Source organism: Grampus griseus (genome assembly GCF_964374135.1).
Source record: "Grampus griseus genome assembly, chromosome: 7".
NCBI lineage: Eukaryota > Metazoa > Chordata > Mammalia > Artiodactyla > Delphinidae > Grampus > Grampus griseus.
In genome coordinates this window covers 15,380,759-15,397,817 of record NC_139001.1, presented here as the reverse complement: position 1 = coordinate 15,397,817, position 17,059 = coordinate 15,380,759, and the positions used below count along the sequence as shown (strand labels likewise).

The following is a 17,059-nucleotide window of genomic DNA, read 5'->3' as shown; positions in this document are numbered from 1 at the left end:
GCAAAAGAAAGAATAAGCTTAGACAATAAATTGAGATACAAGACCATGAACAACTTACACTTATTTTAACCATAAATAAATATAAACCTGTTAGCCACATTGGTAACGGTAGGACGTATCTGTTCATAAAGGAGGAGTAAAATAGAGAATCTGTCAAATCTAAAAGACAGACTCTCATCTCTTATGTATTTAATGCAGAAATACTGACTCTTACGTGTGCTGAGCTACAGCTATTTAGAGTGACATTTAATGTGTTACTGATTCGTTTTCCTTCCACTTATATAAAATAGATACGATGTAAACCCTAAAGAACATAACATTACCACATTGTAAGAAACCTATCAAGCTTGAGAAATAAAACTGGGAGAAAAAGAAACACTTGGAAAAAACTCAAATAAAAATCCATTAAGATTTACTGAAAAATTTCTCTATCCAAATGAATTTGAACATCTCTTATTAAAGAGAACACCTCAGACGTCTTAGAAAAGCTAGTGGGCATCAGAAATCCAAATATAAAAATTATCACAATCCTTCTAAACTAGTGTAAAGATTCTTCAAAGTTCTGACACTGAATATGGAGAATTTAGGTATTTGATGCATATTATTAGCAATTAGTTCTTTAGTTTAGCTGTAATCTGTCACATTAGTATGTAGCTCTATACATTAAATCTAACTTTAAAAAATCTAAATCTTAACATTTTTAGAACTTTTAGAATTTTTAGAACTAATCCAGACACTACTTTTACAAAAGTGAAAACCAAGATCCAAAGAAACTATCTCAAATCAGAGTTCATGTATTATTTTATAATTAACTTTCTGAAAAGCATTTCCTTCCAATTCTAAGATTCCCCTTGATTCTAGAAGACATGATCTTCTCTAAAGCCTGTTTAAAAAAACACTGAAATGCATATACAAGGAAAACAGAATGAGCTTACTAGTATGAAAGAGATAAGACGATTCAAAGTCATTAATAAGCAAAGATATTATAACTTTGAAATGCTCTCTTTTTATAGTTAAGGTCCGAATCTATCATGTAAATCACTGAACGTTTACTATCAAGGGAGTATCATTCTCATTTAAATATTCCTAACCTCCACATGAGACTGCCAATAAACTAGACAATGACAATGAAAGGCACAGTCAGCACAGTCCGCAACTGGCGTAACGATTTATTTCAAAGTAAAAGACTTAATGGAGGTACTGGGAACAGGTGTAGTTTCATGTATTACAAATGGATAGAAAAGAGATGAAACCTGAAAATAGTATTAAAAAAAAAATCAATTGTGAAATGGAAAGTTCAAACAAGAAAGGCTGGGCTAGGTATAGGTAGCACAAAGCAAGTAAGAACCACCTATAAGGTTAATCAAGAAAAGATTATAAAATATTTAAAGAATTTTTGTCAGCAATGTTATGTAAGAACCAAATATAAATCTATCCAAGAAGAAATTCTAAAGAAGCTCTATGATTTTGCCATTTGAGATAAAATAACTGAAGAGACTTTTCATAACTCATGGACTGTCTCTCAGTTTTTACCCGAATTCTTAACTACTTAAAACTCTTACCTGAAATTCAGCTGTTTTAGGATTACTTATGAGGACTGCCTTTGTTGCAGAGATATCCAAACCCAGTTTATCAGCAATATCTTCTTGGGAGCACTAAGAAATACATAAAAATAGGTCAATATGGAAAAGCAATGACTAAATCCAATATAAAAAGTATTTAATGCTGTAACAACTTTTGATGGCCTCATGGCAATGTAGATTATATAAAGTAAGCTAAGAATAAGCTGAGAATAAACATGTATCAATTAAATTCAGGTCCACAGCAGATGCAATTTAACATTCATAATTCTCTTACAATGAGTTCTAACCATGATGCAGAGCTAAAGTACATTTTTCACATGGAGCTGGTGGTGTAACCTGTACTTGGGCCCCCCTAAGCTAGCCTCCCACTGACCTTACCAGCCGAGTCTGCTACAATTCCCTGCTCATTCCCTGAACTGTACACTTTTCCTTACCTTTACCTGAAATGCCCTCCCTGCCCGACTTGCTGCCTCTCCACCCCCTGAAAGATTCTACTTAAAAGACATCTCTTCCACCACTTCCATAAAAATAACCCTAATGACTCTAGTCAGAAATTCTCTCTCCCTCCTTGGTGCTCATATGACTTTGTGTTTTGACTACTATTGTAACCTCTGCAAAATGTGTACTGACTTGCGATAGAATGGTGGGACTAAGAGCAGAATTCCCATGGCCTCAACTACGTCACTTAACTTCCGCGCAGATGTGCTTGATAAAGCTCTGGGTAATGAGCAAGCTCCTAGGCACTCACCCACCAAAAAAAGAAAGATGCCTGTCACCCTCAAAACCAGGATGGTAGGCAGAATTCTGAAAATAAAACTCCATGACTGTGAGATAAACAAATACAATACCTGGCACAAACTAAGTGATCAAAAAATATTAATGATGATAACTAATGTCATTATTAAGAATAAACAATTATCACATATATTAATGTTAACATTTGAAAGAGTTTAAAACTTAACATGAAAACTGATGTACCATCAGTTACTCTTTTCTATTTTCCAACATTAGGTTGGAAAATAGAAAACTGTCCTCAGGACTAGTGGTCTGTATTTCACTTAGAAAAAAAGAGTGGGTTTGGATGCCAATGCCAGTTCTAATGACTTCTGCCTTGCTCTTTCAGGAAGGATTCTGAAGACACATCCAGGCACAGGAGAAAAGAGCTCCCTGCACCGCCATAGCTGCAGCAGTGGAGAATGGCAGCAGGCATGCTGGGATAACCATTTTTTCCTCCATAACATGGAGGAGTTTTAATAACAAGATTTAGACATAACGTGACCAGTTAGGAAATGCAATTTACATGATGCGATCTATTCTCAAACAGAACTAATACTGCCTGTATCAAAGAAAAAGGGCCCACAGACACATGGCTACACAGCTAGGTATCTGAGTGACCTTGCACTTTATCATGATGATGGACCACAAGGGACAGAGGTAAGAAGCAATTTAAATCAGGTATCCTGAAGCAGCAGTAGCTGGTATACAGGATGGAATGTTTATAAGAATATTTATGTGTTTATTTTAAATAAACACATTTACTTGTTAGAAAAAATAGAATAAGTAAACGAAGCCCGTAATTTTTACAAACATTATTCTTAAATAAGGCTGAAGTAGGTTTTTAGTTTTAAAAGTGAGCTAATTTAAATGAAAATATTACAACTGGTATGCAGATACAGCAAAAATCATGATGATGATATGTGAATTACTTACACCTGGGAAGTCAAGGGCTGGGTTTTAGGAAGAGAAGGGCTGCTACTCTTGTGCAAAACTAGATATAAGGCCCAGTGATGTTTAGGTTTGCTTAGAAAGTATGTAACTTTATAAACACCTTTCATGTTGAAATTCCTATAGCAAAACTGTTACTACAAATCTGAAACTCTCTAGCACCTAATTCTGACCCCCGCCCTGTCCCGCCCCACTGTGATAAAGTGTTGAAGTGACCTTGGACAACTGAACAGACTGTTTCTGGCACTCGTGGTGGGACAGTTCAGTCACAGGCCTGGGGTACAGACAGACCTGTGCTGGAATCCCTGGTCCACAGCCAACTGGCTGCACGAAGTGGGACAAGTTACCTCAATTAACTGCTGTGTAAGACAGAAACACCTACTTCACAGGGCTGCACTGAGAGATGGAATCATGTACATAAAGCCCTTTGTGGAAGACAAACTCTCTCTGCAGAGTAGCTACTTGTCAGGAGGCAGAGAACGTGCTCCCCCTTAGATGCATGGGGCTACACAGTTACAAAATCAATTCCTTTGCCACTTAATTATAAAAAATAGAATACATTTCTAAAAGAACAGAATACATTTCCTTGTGCTATTTTTTGTACATCAGTTCACATGGAATCACTGCTGCTCCTGACTGCATATGCATATGTGGGCCATATATGAATGACATGGTCCTCAAACCTAGCATTCAGTCTGACATAACAGAAAAGCACTCCTCAAGGAGTCAAAAGGCCAGATTCTGGTCATGGTTCTCCTGCTGTCTGTGTAAACTTTGCTGGGTACTTATCCTCTCTCGGCCTCCGGCTTCCTCACTGGTACAGTGCCTGGCATATAACAGATGTTCCATAAATGTTGTTGAATGAAAGATTTCTAAACCAGAAAAAGGAAGGTGTTGGGACTTCCCTGGTGGTGCAGTGGTTAAGAATCCGCCTGCCAATGCAGGGTACACGGGTTCGAGCCCTGGTCCAGGAAGATCCCACATGCTGCGGAGCAACTAAGCCCGTGCACCACAACTACCGAGCCTGCACTCTAGAGCCTGAGAGCCACACTACTGAGCCCGTGTGCCACAACTACTGAAGCCTGCACGCCTAGAGCCCATGCTCCGCAACAAGAGAAGCCACCGCAATGAGAAGCCCACGCACTGCAACGAAGAGTAGCCCCCGCTCGCCACAACTAGAGAGCCCACTTGCAGAAAAGAAGACCCAACACAGCCAAAAATAAATAAAATAAATTAATTAAAAAAAAAGATTAGGGCTTCCCTGGTGGCACAGTGGTTGGGAGTCCGCCTGCCGATGCTGGGGACACGGGTTCGTGCCCCGGTCCGGGAAGATCCCACATGCCGCGGAGCGGCTGGGCCCGTGAGCCATGGCCGCTGAGCCTGCACGTCCGGAGCCTGTGCTCCGCAACGGGTGAGGCCTGCGTACCACAAAAAAAAAAAAAAAAAGATTAAAGAAAAAAAAGCAAAAGGAAGGTGTTGAACTAGATCTGGAAGGTCCCTTCCAGTGAGAACATCCTATGAATTACAAAGGCTCAATAAAGTGACGTGAGAGAGGCTACATCTCCTCACCAGCCCTCTGTGTACTGGTCGTGATTCCCACCACTGCCTTCTGTAAACACCTTAAAAGACTGAGACGTTTAGAGCTAGAATTGCGTTGGGGGGAGCTTTCCTGGTTGTTTTGGTTTTTGCCTTACATCGTTAAGGTGAAACAGACTTGAATAGTCAAGAAGTACACTGTGGGCACCATAGCACAGCTCAGCAAGAGAGAGAAAGAAACTACAAATTGCAGACACATTTCGATATCTTCAAATGCTCGATCTGCTGGGGGAGGGAGATTTCTGTCTGATTTTGTAATAAAACTCATTTCCTGACTTAGGCCTTTCATGTCAGCTTTTCAACTCAAAGCAAATGTCTGTGAACATGTTCAAAGACAAAGAAACAGGCTTAACGTGGAGCAGTCCACAAGCCCTTAACCAGGGCGGCATCTAGTGGGTACAGCCACAACCAAATTAAGACTAAAAATTCTAACTTAATAAATTTGGTTACGAACTTCATCGTGAACCCTCAACAATTACATGAAACTCTAAAATTTAGTCCTTCGTGCTTTTCTGTGACTAAAAAAAAGAAATCTTCATTTCTTTACCAGAAATTACACAATCTCAGGTAACAAAGTGTTCTTTATAACTTTTTATAAATTCATATAAGGAATCACAGAACAAGTATTTCGGAGATTCAAAGAAAACAATGAGCAGGGCACCAAAAGCATGTACAACATACCAGAGCAAAGGTAAGTGCCTCAGTGAATCCAGCAGCTGCCATGTCGTGTCTCAGGAGTTCTGTGAGTTTATTTAGAGGAAACTGGGGGGAAGAAATTATTTCACCTCAATAAAATTTCCCACTTTTTTTTTATTAAAAAAAAAGAGAGACTTATAGAAAACTTGTCACTTAAAGGAAACCACCCTTCCATCCTAATATGCTGCTCGTCCCACCATTTCCCCACCACACCGACCCCTCCCCATCACCACTACCCCAACACTCCTACCCAGACGTACAAACCCCCCGCTTCTACCCCTCCCACACGCCACGTCTGCCTTCAGGCCCAGGATCCGAAAATGAATCTCCTACTTAGAGATGCAAGAAGGGCTCCGAACTCGAAACCTGTCTTTCTTCAAAGAACTAGTCATCACAGGTTTTCAACGTACTCTAATCAATCGGACATCTGTTTTGCATCCTCTCCACAGCAAATGCCTCTCAGAGCACAGCACGGCCAGTACCGCTTAATTCCTATGTTCTGTTTTTCTCGAAGCCTTCCTGGCATTCAATAATCAGTTTCTAACAATAAGGAGTGTTTATTTAAGGGTGCAATCTTACTTGATTAGCTATGGTGTATGTTTTCGGGAGAGTCATCTGAATGTTGTTATATCCATAAGCAATAGCTGCATCTTCTATGATATCACAGGCGTGGATAATGTCAGCTCTGGTTGGAGGGATTTCAATTTCAATCTGATTCCCATCGCCTATGACTTCTGACTTTAAACACATCCTGGTCAGAAGCTTGGCAAGATTTTCTGGAGTTTCTCTGAAATAGGAACGTACAAACCATAAACTTCACTGGATTATTTAAAACATGTTTATATTTTGTTTTAAAATATGCTACTACCTGAAACCTATCTTTGTGAATTCCAATGGACACCAGACATCCTAACTGATGTTCTATTGTCACTTATTACTCTGAAGGGATATCAAAATTCTCTCCAAGCATTTTTTCAGGGAAAATTAAGCAGTCATATGTGTACTTCATTCTTGAATTCTCTTCAACAGTAAATAAATAAATGACGTTTTCAGAGCATACCTGATCCCAACTTTTTTGTTAATTAGATCAGCTCTCACCACCTCCTTTCGATAAGCCAGTTCCTTAGAGAGAAAGAGAGTTTGAGAAGCTGAAATCAGTCCTGCCAGATACAGCATTAGCCTCTTTCTAATTCAATTCATTATTGTTGTGGTTTCATTACCCTCCCAAGCAGTTGTCATCAGAGCCAGATGTCAAAAATAAACTCAGTGCGCTTCAGGACATTACTTGCTACATTGTATTCATACATGAACGTTCTACTTGCTAGACAACTGGAACTCTTGGAAATATTACAAAATGCCAACCATTTTTCTCTTTTACTTGATCAATCACCATTCTCTTCAGCAAAACACTAGTGCATTACATCATTTCTAAAATGCTTACAAATCCTGCTGAAGATTTTCAATTTCACCTCATGCAAGTAGGTGTTTATGACCAAGAAAGAATAATTCATGTGCCATATTGGACTATCCATCATACTAAATCTAAGAGTGTTATGAAGTCATTCCTTTCCTATCATTTTTTTCAGGTGGGGAAAAGCAACTACGACCCAGTCCTAGCTATCAACCTGCTCCAGGACAGCCAGGCTGGGAGCATCTCATGAATTAGTACTCACTCTCCTTCAAACAGTACGTAACTCTACCATGTGAGATAGGAACAAACACACATAAAATCCAGGCTTTTCAGCAACGTTGGAAACATACCTATGAGTATTTCTTATCACAAAATTACTCTCAAAATTGTAACCGCCACTCGCAAAAAGGCCATAAATTTAAAAACCCGTTTGGACTCAGGTAAGGACAATGGGCTTGCTATTCAAAATGCAATTTTCAGAGCAGAAGCATCATTATCACCTGAGTGCAGACACCACCATGTAAAGAAGCCCAAGCTAGCCTGCTGGATGAGAGGCACTTGACCTGTTCACCTCATTGCCAAGACGCAGACATGTCAGTGAGGCCATCCCAGGTCATCCAGCTGCTAGCCTACCAACCAGCTGGAGCCTAGCAGAGATTAGCCCAGCCAGTCCTGACCAGAACTAGCCAGCTGACCCCCAGAATCATGATATAAACAAACGATCGATCGTTGTTTGAAGTTAGTAAACCTTGAGGTGGTTTGTCACATAACAAAAGCTAACTGATAACAGCAACTACAATCAATTAAAAAAAAAAACTGCTATTGGGACTTCCCTGGTGGCCCAGTGGTTTGGAGGGCTGACTAACCTTAAAAGGGGTGAGACGATAAATTACCTAGGTACCTAGTTAATAAGGGAATAAACCACAGGCATTATGGCCATATAATGCTGTGGTATAATGTAGTGGGTTGGGAGTGAAATGTGGTATAATACAGTGTGTTGGGACTGTCTGGGCTTAAATCCTAGCTCCACCACTGAATAGTAATAGGCAAGCTATTTAACATCTCAAGGTCAAGGGCCTAATAATAGCACCCAGCCTCACAGGGTTAATGTGAGGATTAAATCCATGTAATACACACAGTATAGTGCCTGGCATGTAGGTGGGTGGATGCACAGATGGACAGAAAGACCAAAAGCACTCTACAGCTATTATTATTAATGTTACTGCTGTTGTCAAAGTCATCATCATCACCAAGTCACTTCTTCTATACTCACTGGAAAGGTATGTAATTTTCCATTAGGAAAAACTACCTCAGCTGCTTCAACCCTGAAAACAAAAATAAAGCCAGAAATAAAATTAAATATAAATAAAACTAAAACTTAAGGGGAAAAAAGGGCCATAAATTCTAAAAATGTGTGTGGTTAACAAAACTTTCACTTGATCTACAACTGCAGCCTCAACACATTCAATCTATTCACATTCCAACACTGCTGTTTGGATTAATCCTCCCATACACAACATTACTATTCCATTTCCTGTAGCTCCCATGTCTCTTCAGGCAGCACCCACTTGATAAGTTTATCTCCCAGTCCTACAAAGCATGCATCCTTGATGAACACCTTGCCAATACTGACACACACATTCCAGGCTTTACCAGGGTCATGCTGTTACACAATGAAAGCTGACTGACACAACCACTAAAATGCAAATCAATTAAAAAAAATAACCAACACTGCCCATACAATTTCAGTCATGCTTTCTACAGTTATACATTTATTTTGAATTATAATACTCTAGAATAAACTATGATGCTAGTACACAGTAAGGGCCATATAGGTTTGATAAGCAATTTTTTAAATAAAAAATTAGCTTTGGAACAAATACAGTAATCTTATTAGTATACACAGGATACATGCTTCGCTCTTATATATGATTCTCTATCTTTGTTTAGCTGTTCCTTCTGCTGTTTCTCCATGTTCAGTCTCAAATCCTTAAATACAGCTTAAATTTCATTGCCTCCATGAAGTCTACCCAGATTGCCCCAGCTAGCAGTAACCTGCCCTTACAAACGGCCAGAACATCACTGAAACTTTTTAAGGTACTTATCACTTTTTACTTTATACATTATTTGTTCATGTCTTAGCTCCCCAAAGAGATTATATATTCTAGTTACAGGAACCACATATTTCATCTTTATATTTAGCACAAGGCCTTAGTGCTCTGACTTCAGAACAACAGGCCATCATTGATAAAGATGCCGAACGAACTTACGTAAATTGATTCTCACAATATTCACTGAACGTGGTAACAATGATATCAAGAACTATTTTTGCCTGCAAAGGAAGAAAACAAATATTATGGTAACCCATAAATATACTTTCTTCCATCAGCTGGAAATGAATTAATATTTAATATAATTTAGTCTCCAAACATCTAAAACTGTATCTGTATATATAAATTTTAAAGAAAGAAGTGGAGTAAAAACTCTTGAGCTTGAGAGGCCCTGACCTTATCTTCAGGTGTTCTGCATTTATGCGGTTCTCTGACAGTTACAATCCATGACTGAGACAAATCATCTATTTCCCCACCCCCTCCCTTGGGTTGAGCAAATTTCAAGAAAGACAGATGGCTAACTATGGCAGTAAACCTTATCAGTCTCATAAGTTTCTGCAGCCAGATGCCAGACTCCTGGCCCAAGCACTTACTAGCAGTCTGATTTTGCGCATGTCACTTAATTACTGTCTTTGTACCTTTGTTTGTTAGGTAGAGATAATAAAAGTTCCTACCTCATTTGGTTAATACAAGGATTAAGAGTATGAGTGTGTGTGTGTATAAAACACATAGAGCGATGCCTGGTACACAGTGAAGGCCATACAGATTTGTCAATTAAATCTTTTTTTAATTTTTAATTAAAAGAAAAAAATACAGTAACCTTATTGGGATATATGCTTTGCTTTTACATATACTTCACTCATATACAAGCTTCAGAAAAGATATCCAAGGTCTGCTAATGTGCAAATTTAAAAAAAGTTTTTAACAGGAAAAGCTATATTACCCTGACAATATTTCTGAAGGCACATATGGTATATAAAAGTTATAAATGAAATATCTTACAAGGATCTCCAATCCTGTAAGATGTATGTGAATGCCATTTATCTGCCCTACTTCTATACTCCAGCCTTCTGCCATTCAAGTTTACCTTTCTTAATTTGCTTAATTGCCACCTCACTCTATGGCTTACTTAACCTTTGTAAAGAAAAAGTATGCCATTAAAAAAAAGCTTTCATAACAATCCAATCTAATATATAGTGACGAAAAGTGACTGAAAGATTAGTATTCTACATATTCTAGACATCTTTGTGTGTATAAACCCTTTATCAATTTGCTAAATAAAACTTGATAGCCAGTTGGTTTTAACTTTTTTTTTTTACCAAGTACACGAAGGTATGAAATTAGTTAGCATTCAAACTAAGCCAACTAAGATGAACACTTTATACAGATGGCATTACAATGTAGATCCCGTTCTCTGTTTTACAGTAATGTATTTGGCTAATTCTGTCACAAGATGACAAGTTCCTTGAAGTCAAGAACATGTAACTCATTATTAAATTCATGGCATTGGAAAGATAGTAGGTGCTCACTAAACATTTGTCAACTGAATGAAAGCACCTTAACCAAAGTACAGAATAGCTACATCTTTCCAATTTTCTAAGTGGCTAAAGTATGTCCCCACCTACAAAATAAACATATTTTAAAGTTTAGCCACTTGGTCTTGGCCCAGAAGTAAAAATCTACCCTGACAGTACAAAAACAGAAAAAAAGTTTTATTTACCTTAGTAAAGTCTGTCCCTGTGCATTCAATAAATATATTTCTAGTATTTACTGTTATTTTGGAATGATGTCCTGCAACAAACACAAAACAATAATGACAAAACAATTAGTTTCAGAAATAAAAGTGCACGAAAAAGCTCTACAAAACAGAAACTACAATTTAGTTTAGAACATAATATAAGCTGACACCTCAGAGGTAAGGAGATATACAACTTTCATTCTAAGCTCCCATTATAAGCTGGAGAATAAAGATAAAATAAAAACAAGGTTTTACTGAGTGCATTCCATATGTAAGGTGCTTAACAGAAGTTGTCTCATCTCATTTTCACCACGATCTATGACAGGGCTGCAGGCAGGACAACTAAGATTCAGAGATTAAGCTCACTGAACATGATCACAGCTATTAAGCAGCAAGGCTAAGATTTGGGTTTGGATCTGGCTCACCCTGAAACCCACTATAAGTACTAGAGTCCAAGACCTTGAGGAAGAAAAGATTCTCCTTCCCATCGTGAATCAACTGAACCCCCTTCTCACTTCCAGAAGGGCAAACATCTATGGCTCTGACATCACTAAATTTTGTAAATATGTTCAATTTGCTTCTTCAACAAAAGCTTCAGAAAGGAGTTAAGAGGGTAAAATTCAGTTTTAAAATTTTAATTTAACTATAAAACAGCAGGCCAGACAGAATTTGACTTTAAGTTTAACTAAATGAATTACCTGCTAAAACCACAATATCAACACCCTTTGGAGGAATATAACAGAACCCAGAGAGTAGCACCAGAAAATATTTATAAACTTATAAATATGTATACATTTATAAATTACATAAAAATCACCAGTAAAATATTGAAAAATGAATGAAAAGAACTATTACAATAAAATCCACAAATGACCAGAGATTCTCAGATTGAGTCATCTGACTGATTCAGTCAAGTCTACTGAGAATTCCACAGAAATGATAAAGAATAAGAGGGAAACAGCAAAAAACCTATGGTGCTTAAGAAATAACTCACCATTGATGACTGGAGGCATTGAAAGGACGACACCATTGCTATCATAGATAACCGGATACAGAGGTTTATTTTCAATTATATGTAAATAATGTTTAAGGTGGTTGTCAGTCTGAAAAAAAATTAAGTCAAACAAAATTAGCTTTTTATTTCTGCCACTGTAATTAGTTTACATACCTACCTAGCATAAAAAGAGGGGGGGAAAATCAGAAAAACAATAAAACAGCCCCCAAAGTTTTAAATGTATACTATTTTCTAATGTAAATTAATATCTCAGAATCCTTATACAGCCTCATTTCCTACTGGGGAAAGATAAGACCGCAATCGTTTTTCAAGACTGAAAACAGACTTGCAGAGTAAGCCTGAATCACCTTAAGCAAAACACAAACCATACAAAACTATTTAGATAAATAGAAGAAATCACTTGCAAATCAGGTCAATGATAATAGCTGCTTTTTCCAAATGATACCCACATCTTTTACTATTTGTTAAATGCAATTTAAAGTGACTACTGAGCTCATTTTCACTGCTGGATTCTAAAGTGCTAATCACGGGAGATAGATGCTTTTCAATAGTGCATGCTACAAAAAAACTAGCTAAATCTCATTGTTCCTTATATTTGAATGAGTTTTAGTTATACCTAAATGTGAATATTACAATGCAGTATGACCTACTTCAGTGGTTCTCAATCCTGGCTGTACATTAAAAACATCTGAGAAGATAAAAAAGTAATAACAGGGCTTCCCTGGTGGCACAGTGGTTGAGTCCGCCTGTCAATGCAGGGGACATAGGTTCGATCCCTGGCCCAGGAAGATCCCACATGCCGTGGAACAACTAAGCCTGTGTGCCACAACTACTGAGCCTGTGCTCTAGAGCCCACGAGCCACAACTACTGAGCCTACGTGCCACAACTACTGAAGCCCACATGCCTAGAGCCCGTGGTCCACAGCAAGAGAAGCCACGACAATGAGAAGCCCAAGCACTGCAACAAAGAGTAGCCCCCGCTCACCGCAACTAGAAAAGCCTGCGCACAGCAACGAAGACCCAACACAGCCATACATACATACATAAATAAAAGTAATAATAAACAAAACTATGCCCAGACCTCACTCTAGATCATAGGAATCAGTATCTCTGGGTTGGAGCCCAGACACTGCTATTTTTTCAAGCACTCATTTTATTGCCCTAATTAAGACTTGATTTGGGAGGAATTTCATGCTTTATCCAGAGCTATTACATTAACATAAAAGAACATTTACCTTGTATATGTTCATCAGTTCACAGGCTGTATACTCCTTGGTCTTATTTAGAGGCTTGAATTTGATATCGGAAGGTTTCTTCGCAGTATAAGTAAATGGGCCTGACAAAGTGTCCAAGTCATGGGTACCAATAGCAACCAAGGCTCTTTTCCTAAATGTGGAGAGACAGAGAGAAAGAGAAACAGAAAACGATTTGAATATCTCAAAGCAGAAATTCTAAAGATAACAGAGTACAGGGTTTTTATTTTTAGACACTTCCTTAAAATAGCCTGTTACTACTATATAGCACCTTCACAACCATTAAAAATTATGAGAAATATAAATATAAAGCTACTTAAAACACATTATTTCAGCAGCTGAAGTAAATCCCTTCTACTATGTTATCCCTAGTACTATGTTATTAGGACGTTTTCAAAGTCAACGTACCCTTTACCTTCTTTTAATCTATTTCCTCTAGTGTTCTCAAGTAAACATAAATCTTATTAAATTAGAATAAACTACCAAAAAACTCCTGTGTTTTTTGGCTTTTCCATATTTTCCTAAATCTCCTGTCACATAGCTACATTGCTTTATTAATGGAAATTATTTAGCTTTAAAAACTGTGAATTATATTTAAAATTTAATATGTAAGGAAATTTCAAGAGCTATTAATTTCATTTGTTCTACAGTTTATCTGTAAAGGATTTAAGGTAATTTTAGGAACTTAAAGCAAGATACAAAGTAGGAGAGAAAGAAACAGAAGTAGGGATATAAAACGAAGCCAGAAACAATGTTGATTAGTACTAAATTAGAATTTCAAAGCTTACAGTCTTATCACAGAGGGTCACAAATTTGGCTCTAAGCTTTCCAAAAGACAATTCAAAAGAGAAACCTGGTCAGAATTTATGATGTTCTAAAGAATTCTTAAAGTCTCAAAGACTATGTGTACATATATTAGAATATGTATGTATAACCACAATTAAATATCAAATGGAGGGCTTCCCTGGTGGCGCAGTGGTTGAGAGTCCGCCTGCCGATGCGGGGGACACGGGTTTGTGCCCCGGTCCGGGAAGATCCCACATGCCGCGGAGCGGCTGGGCCCGTAAGCCATGGCCGCTGAGCCTGCGCGTCCGGAGCCTGTGCTCCGCAACGGGAGAGGCCACAACAGCGAGAGGCCCGTGTACCGTAAAAAAAAAACCCAAAAAACAAACAAATGGATAAAATCATTAGTAATCAAGGAATGTGTTAAAGTCCATATTACATGAACCATGACATACTTTTTAAAATTTGTAAGAAACAAATTTTGGTCAACCTCAAATTAACACAACATTGTAAACCAACTATACTGAATAAAATTAAAAAAAAATTTTTTTTCGTCAAACTCCAAGACAGGTGACTAGAACTTTAATAAATATGGGTAAATTGAAGAGTTGTTGACAAGCCTAAAGGAAGTGTTACTTTACTCAATGAGTTACATGTTTATATACTAGCATAGGTAGAAATATACATGGTTCAGTAAGTTTAGATAAATTAATAATTGACAAATTCATAGGTAAGAAAGTCCATGTTTTCTTGGACATTAATACTGGTTTCTTAATCCTGAAACAGCACCTCAAAATGTCACTAAATTTCAACGTCAAACCAATCACAAAAAAACAAATTCCAGATTAATCAAAGAGCTATGCATTTTGAAAAACAAAAGGCAAACATACACACACACACACACACACACACACACACACACACACACACACGGAACCATAAAAATTATTCAAAGAAAATATAGGAGAACAATGCTTAAAACTGTGGAGTAGAATATCCCTTCTTAAGACACAAAACATAAAAGTCATATAGGAAGACTGACAAACTTGACTATATCCAAACTGTAAACTTTATACAACCAAAAGCCCCAAAAGTCAAAAGACACACTGAGAGAAAAGGTCTACAACGTAGGTACAGAAAAAGGATTAATATCCCCAATATAAAAAGATATGAAAACAAAAAATAGTCAAAAATCAAGATTTTACCTATTCTACTGGCAGAAATTTTATTAAAGTCTTGCTGTGAAAAAGTAGCAGCTCAAAGAACTGGGCAGAAAATTCTGCTGCTGCCAACTGCAGAGGTCTCATCTAGCCAAATGTTTCGAGAGTGAGTCAGGCTAAGTATGCAAGACTCTTTGCCTGCAAGAGAAACCACTTCTCAGAGAAAAAGAGCAAAATAAGGGCCTCTTACATAACAAAATATTCTGTATGCAATCAAAAAGCAGTGCATATGAAAACAGAGAAACATGACATATTCCACACGAACCAACCCATAAAAACCGATGCTAAGATGACCCAGATTTTCAAGTCACCACACAGATTTTTAAAACGTTACTACTACTACTACAAAAAAGCCACTACAAAAAGCATTCAAGAATTATGTGGAAAATATACACACAATGAACAGACGGGGAAATAACAGACAAAAAAAAAGAAACTTTTTAAAAAGGAACCAAACATTCTATAGAGATGAACACTAAAGTAACTGAAGTAAAAAGTTCACTGGACCCTTCCAGCCAAGATGGAGTAACAAAGACTAGATTTACTCTCTTGCCTGATACAATCACAAAAAAGGCAAAACATATAAGACAACAGTTTTCATGGCTGGCACTGGAGGTCAGGCTATGAAGGGCAGATGACAAACAGAAAACAGATAAGGTGAGCCCTACGACAGTCCAGCTGACTGCCTGGAAGGGTTTCAAGCCACAGGGCAGGAAACGGGGTCTGGCTAGAGCCCAGTGGACTCCCTAAGTTGAGGAGACACAGCTGAGAGTCTAGGGAGATCACGACGGCCAGAGTTCACTGCACAGAGTACTGGGGAGGACAGAGCTACTCAGACAGAGAACTCTGATATCTGCAGAGGGGCCCCCTCAAGAATTCAGCTGAGTATTAATCAGTGTGTGCATGTGAGGAAACCAGCCAAGGCCAGGGAAAGAACCGTCCAAGGCAACAGTGCTCACACAGACTGAGAACCTCACTCTTCATATGGCAATGGATATATAGGAACAAAGTCTTGCCTCAGTAGTAAGGACTAACTAGCCCTAGACAGAACACTGCATGATCAATGAAAACAGAAAAATAGAGGAAAAAAGCAGAGAAAAGTCAATGAAAGCAAAAGCTGGTTCTCTGAAAACTGATACACAATGATACTCACTGAAGTAACTGATGTGTACACTGATCTCTAGCTACACTGATCAAGGGGAAAAAAGAGAGAAGACAGGAATGAAAGAGGTGATACTGATACAGATACTACAGATATTAAAGGATAATAAGGGAAGATCATAAACAACTTTTATGCCAGTAAATTTTGTAATTTAAATGAAATAAACATATCTCTTGAAAAACGCAAATTAGGATTTACTGACTCTGGCACACCAGAGTATTAGGATGTGATTTATTCTCCCTTTAGAAAAAGCTCATGATTTCCAGAGATACTGTATAAAACAGAGCTTAAAGTAGAATTAAGGAAATGCTTTCCAATATAAATAAAAATTAGATTCTTCAAATGACCAGAACAGATAACTGGGCTCAAGCACGTCCTAGCTATATCAGTGCTTGTCAGAAATCCTCTATCTTGTCCTATATTTTGAAACTATATTTAAATTCTTATTGTTTTGCTCAAGAATAATAATAAGAATTAAGAATAATAAGATTCTTATTATGCTTAAGAATTAATAATAATAATATCTCAAGAATATTAATATCTCAAGAATAATAATATCTGCAAGATGACAAATAGATTATTTTTATAAAAGAACTTGGAATAAATGTTATTCAGAATCTGAGAAAAAGTTTCTTCTACGATGTATGCAAAAATGTTTCAAGAAAAAGAAACCTCGTGAGCTTAACCACAGGTATTTTATTTTTTTAATATTTTTCACACCAGAAGAAAACGCCCAAAGTCCCCCCAACCCTGTCTCTAGACCACC

General features: G+C 37.6%; 1 protein-coding gene across 2 annotated transcripts in view; it reads right to left on the bottom strand.

The window, feature by feature from the left end:
• FARSB (phenylalanyl-tRNA synthetase subunit beta) overlaps positions 1-17,059 on the bottom strand; it is a 67,236-nt gene that overhangs the window by 36,752 nt on the left and 13,425 nt on the right. The window contains exons 6-14 of one of the 2 annotated variants that reach the window (XR_014297010.1): positions 13,111-13,261; positions 11,855-11,963; positions 10,843-10,913; positions 9,282-9,343; positions 8,285-8,336; positions 6,661-6,722; positions 6,180-6,387; positions 5,586-5,666; positions 1,563-4,726 (exon numbers count right to left, since the gene is read on the bottom strand). Coding sequence is in view for 1 of the 2 variants with exons in the window: in XM_082658708.1 (XP_082514834.1) it covers positions 1,563-1,655; positions 5,586-5,666; positions 6,180-6,387; positions 6,661-6,722; positions 8,285-8,336; positions 9,282-9,343; positions 10,843-10,913; positions 11,855-11,963; positions 13,111-13,261 (889 nt within the window). In the remaining variant the exon portion in view is untranslated. The remainder of the gene's footprint in view (positions 1-1,562; positions 4,727-5,585; positions 5,667-6,179; positions 6,388-6,660; positions 6,723-8,284; positions 8,337-9,281; positions 9,344-10,842; positions 10,914-11,854; positions 11,964-13,110; positions 13,262-17,059) is intronic. The other variant, XM_082658708.1, reaches the window with a different exon arrangement.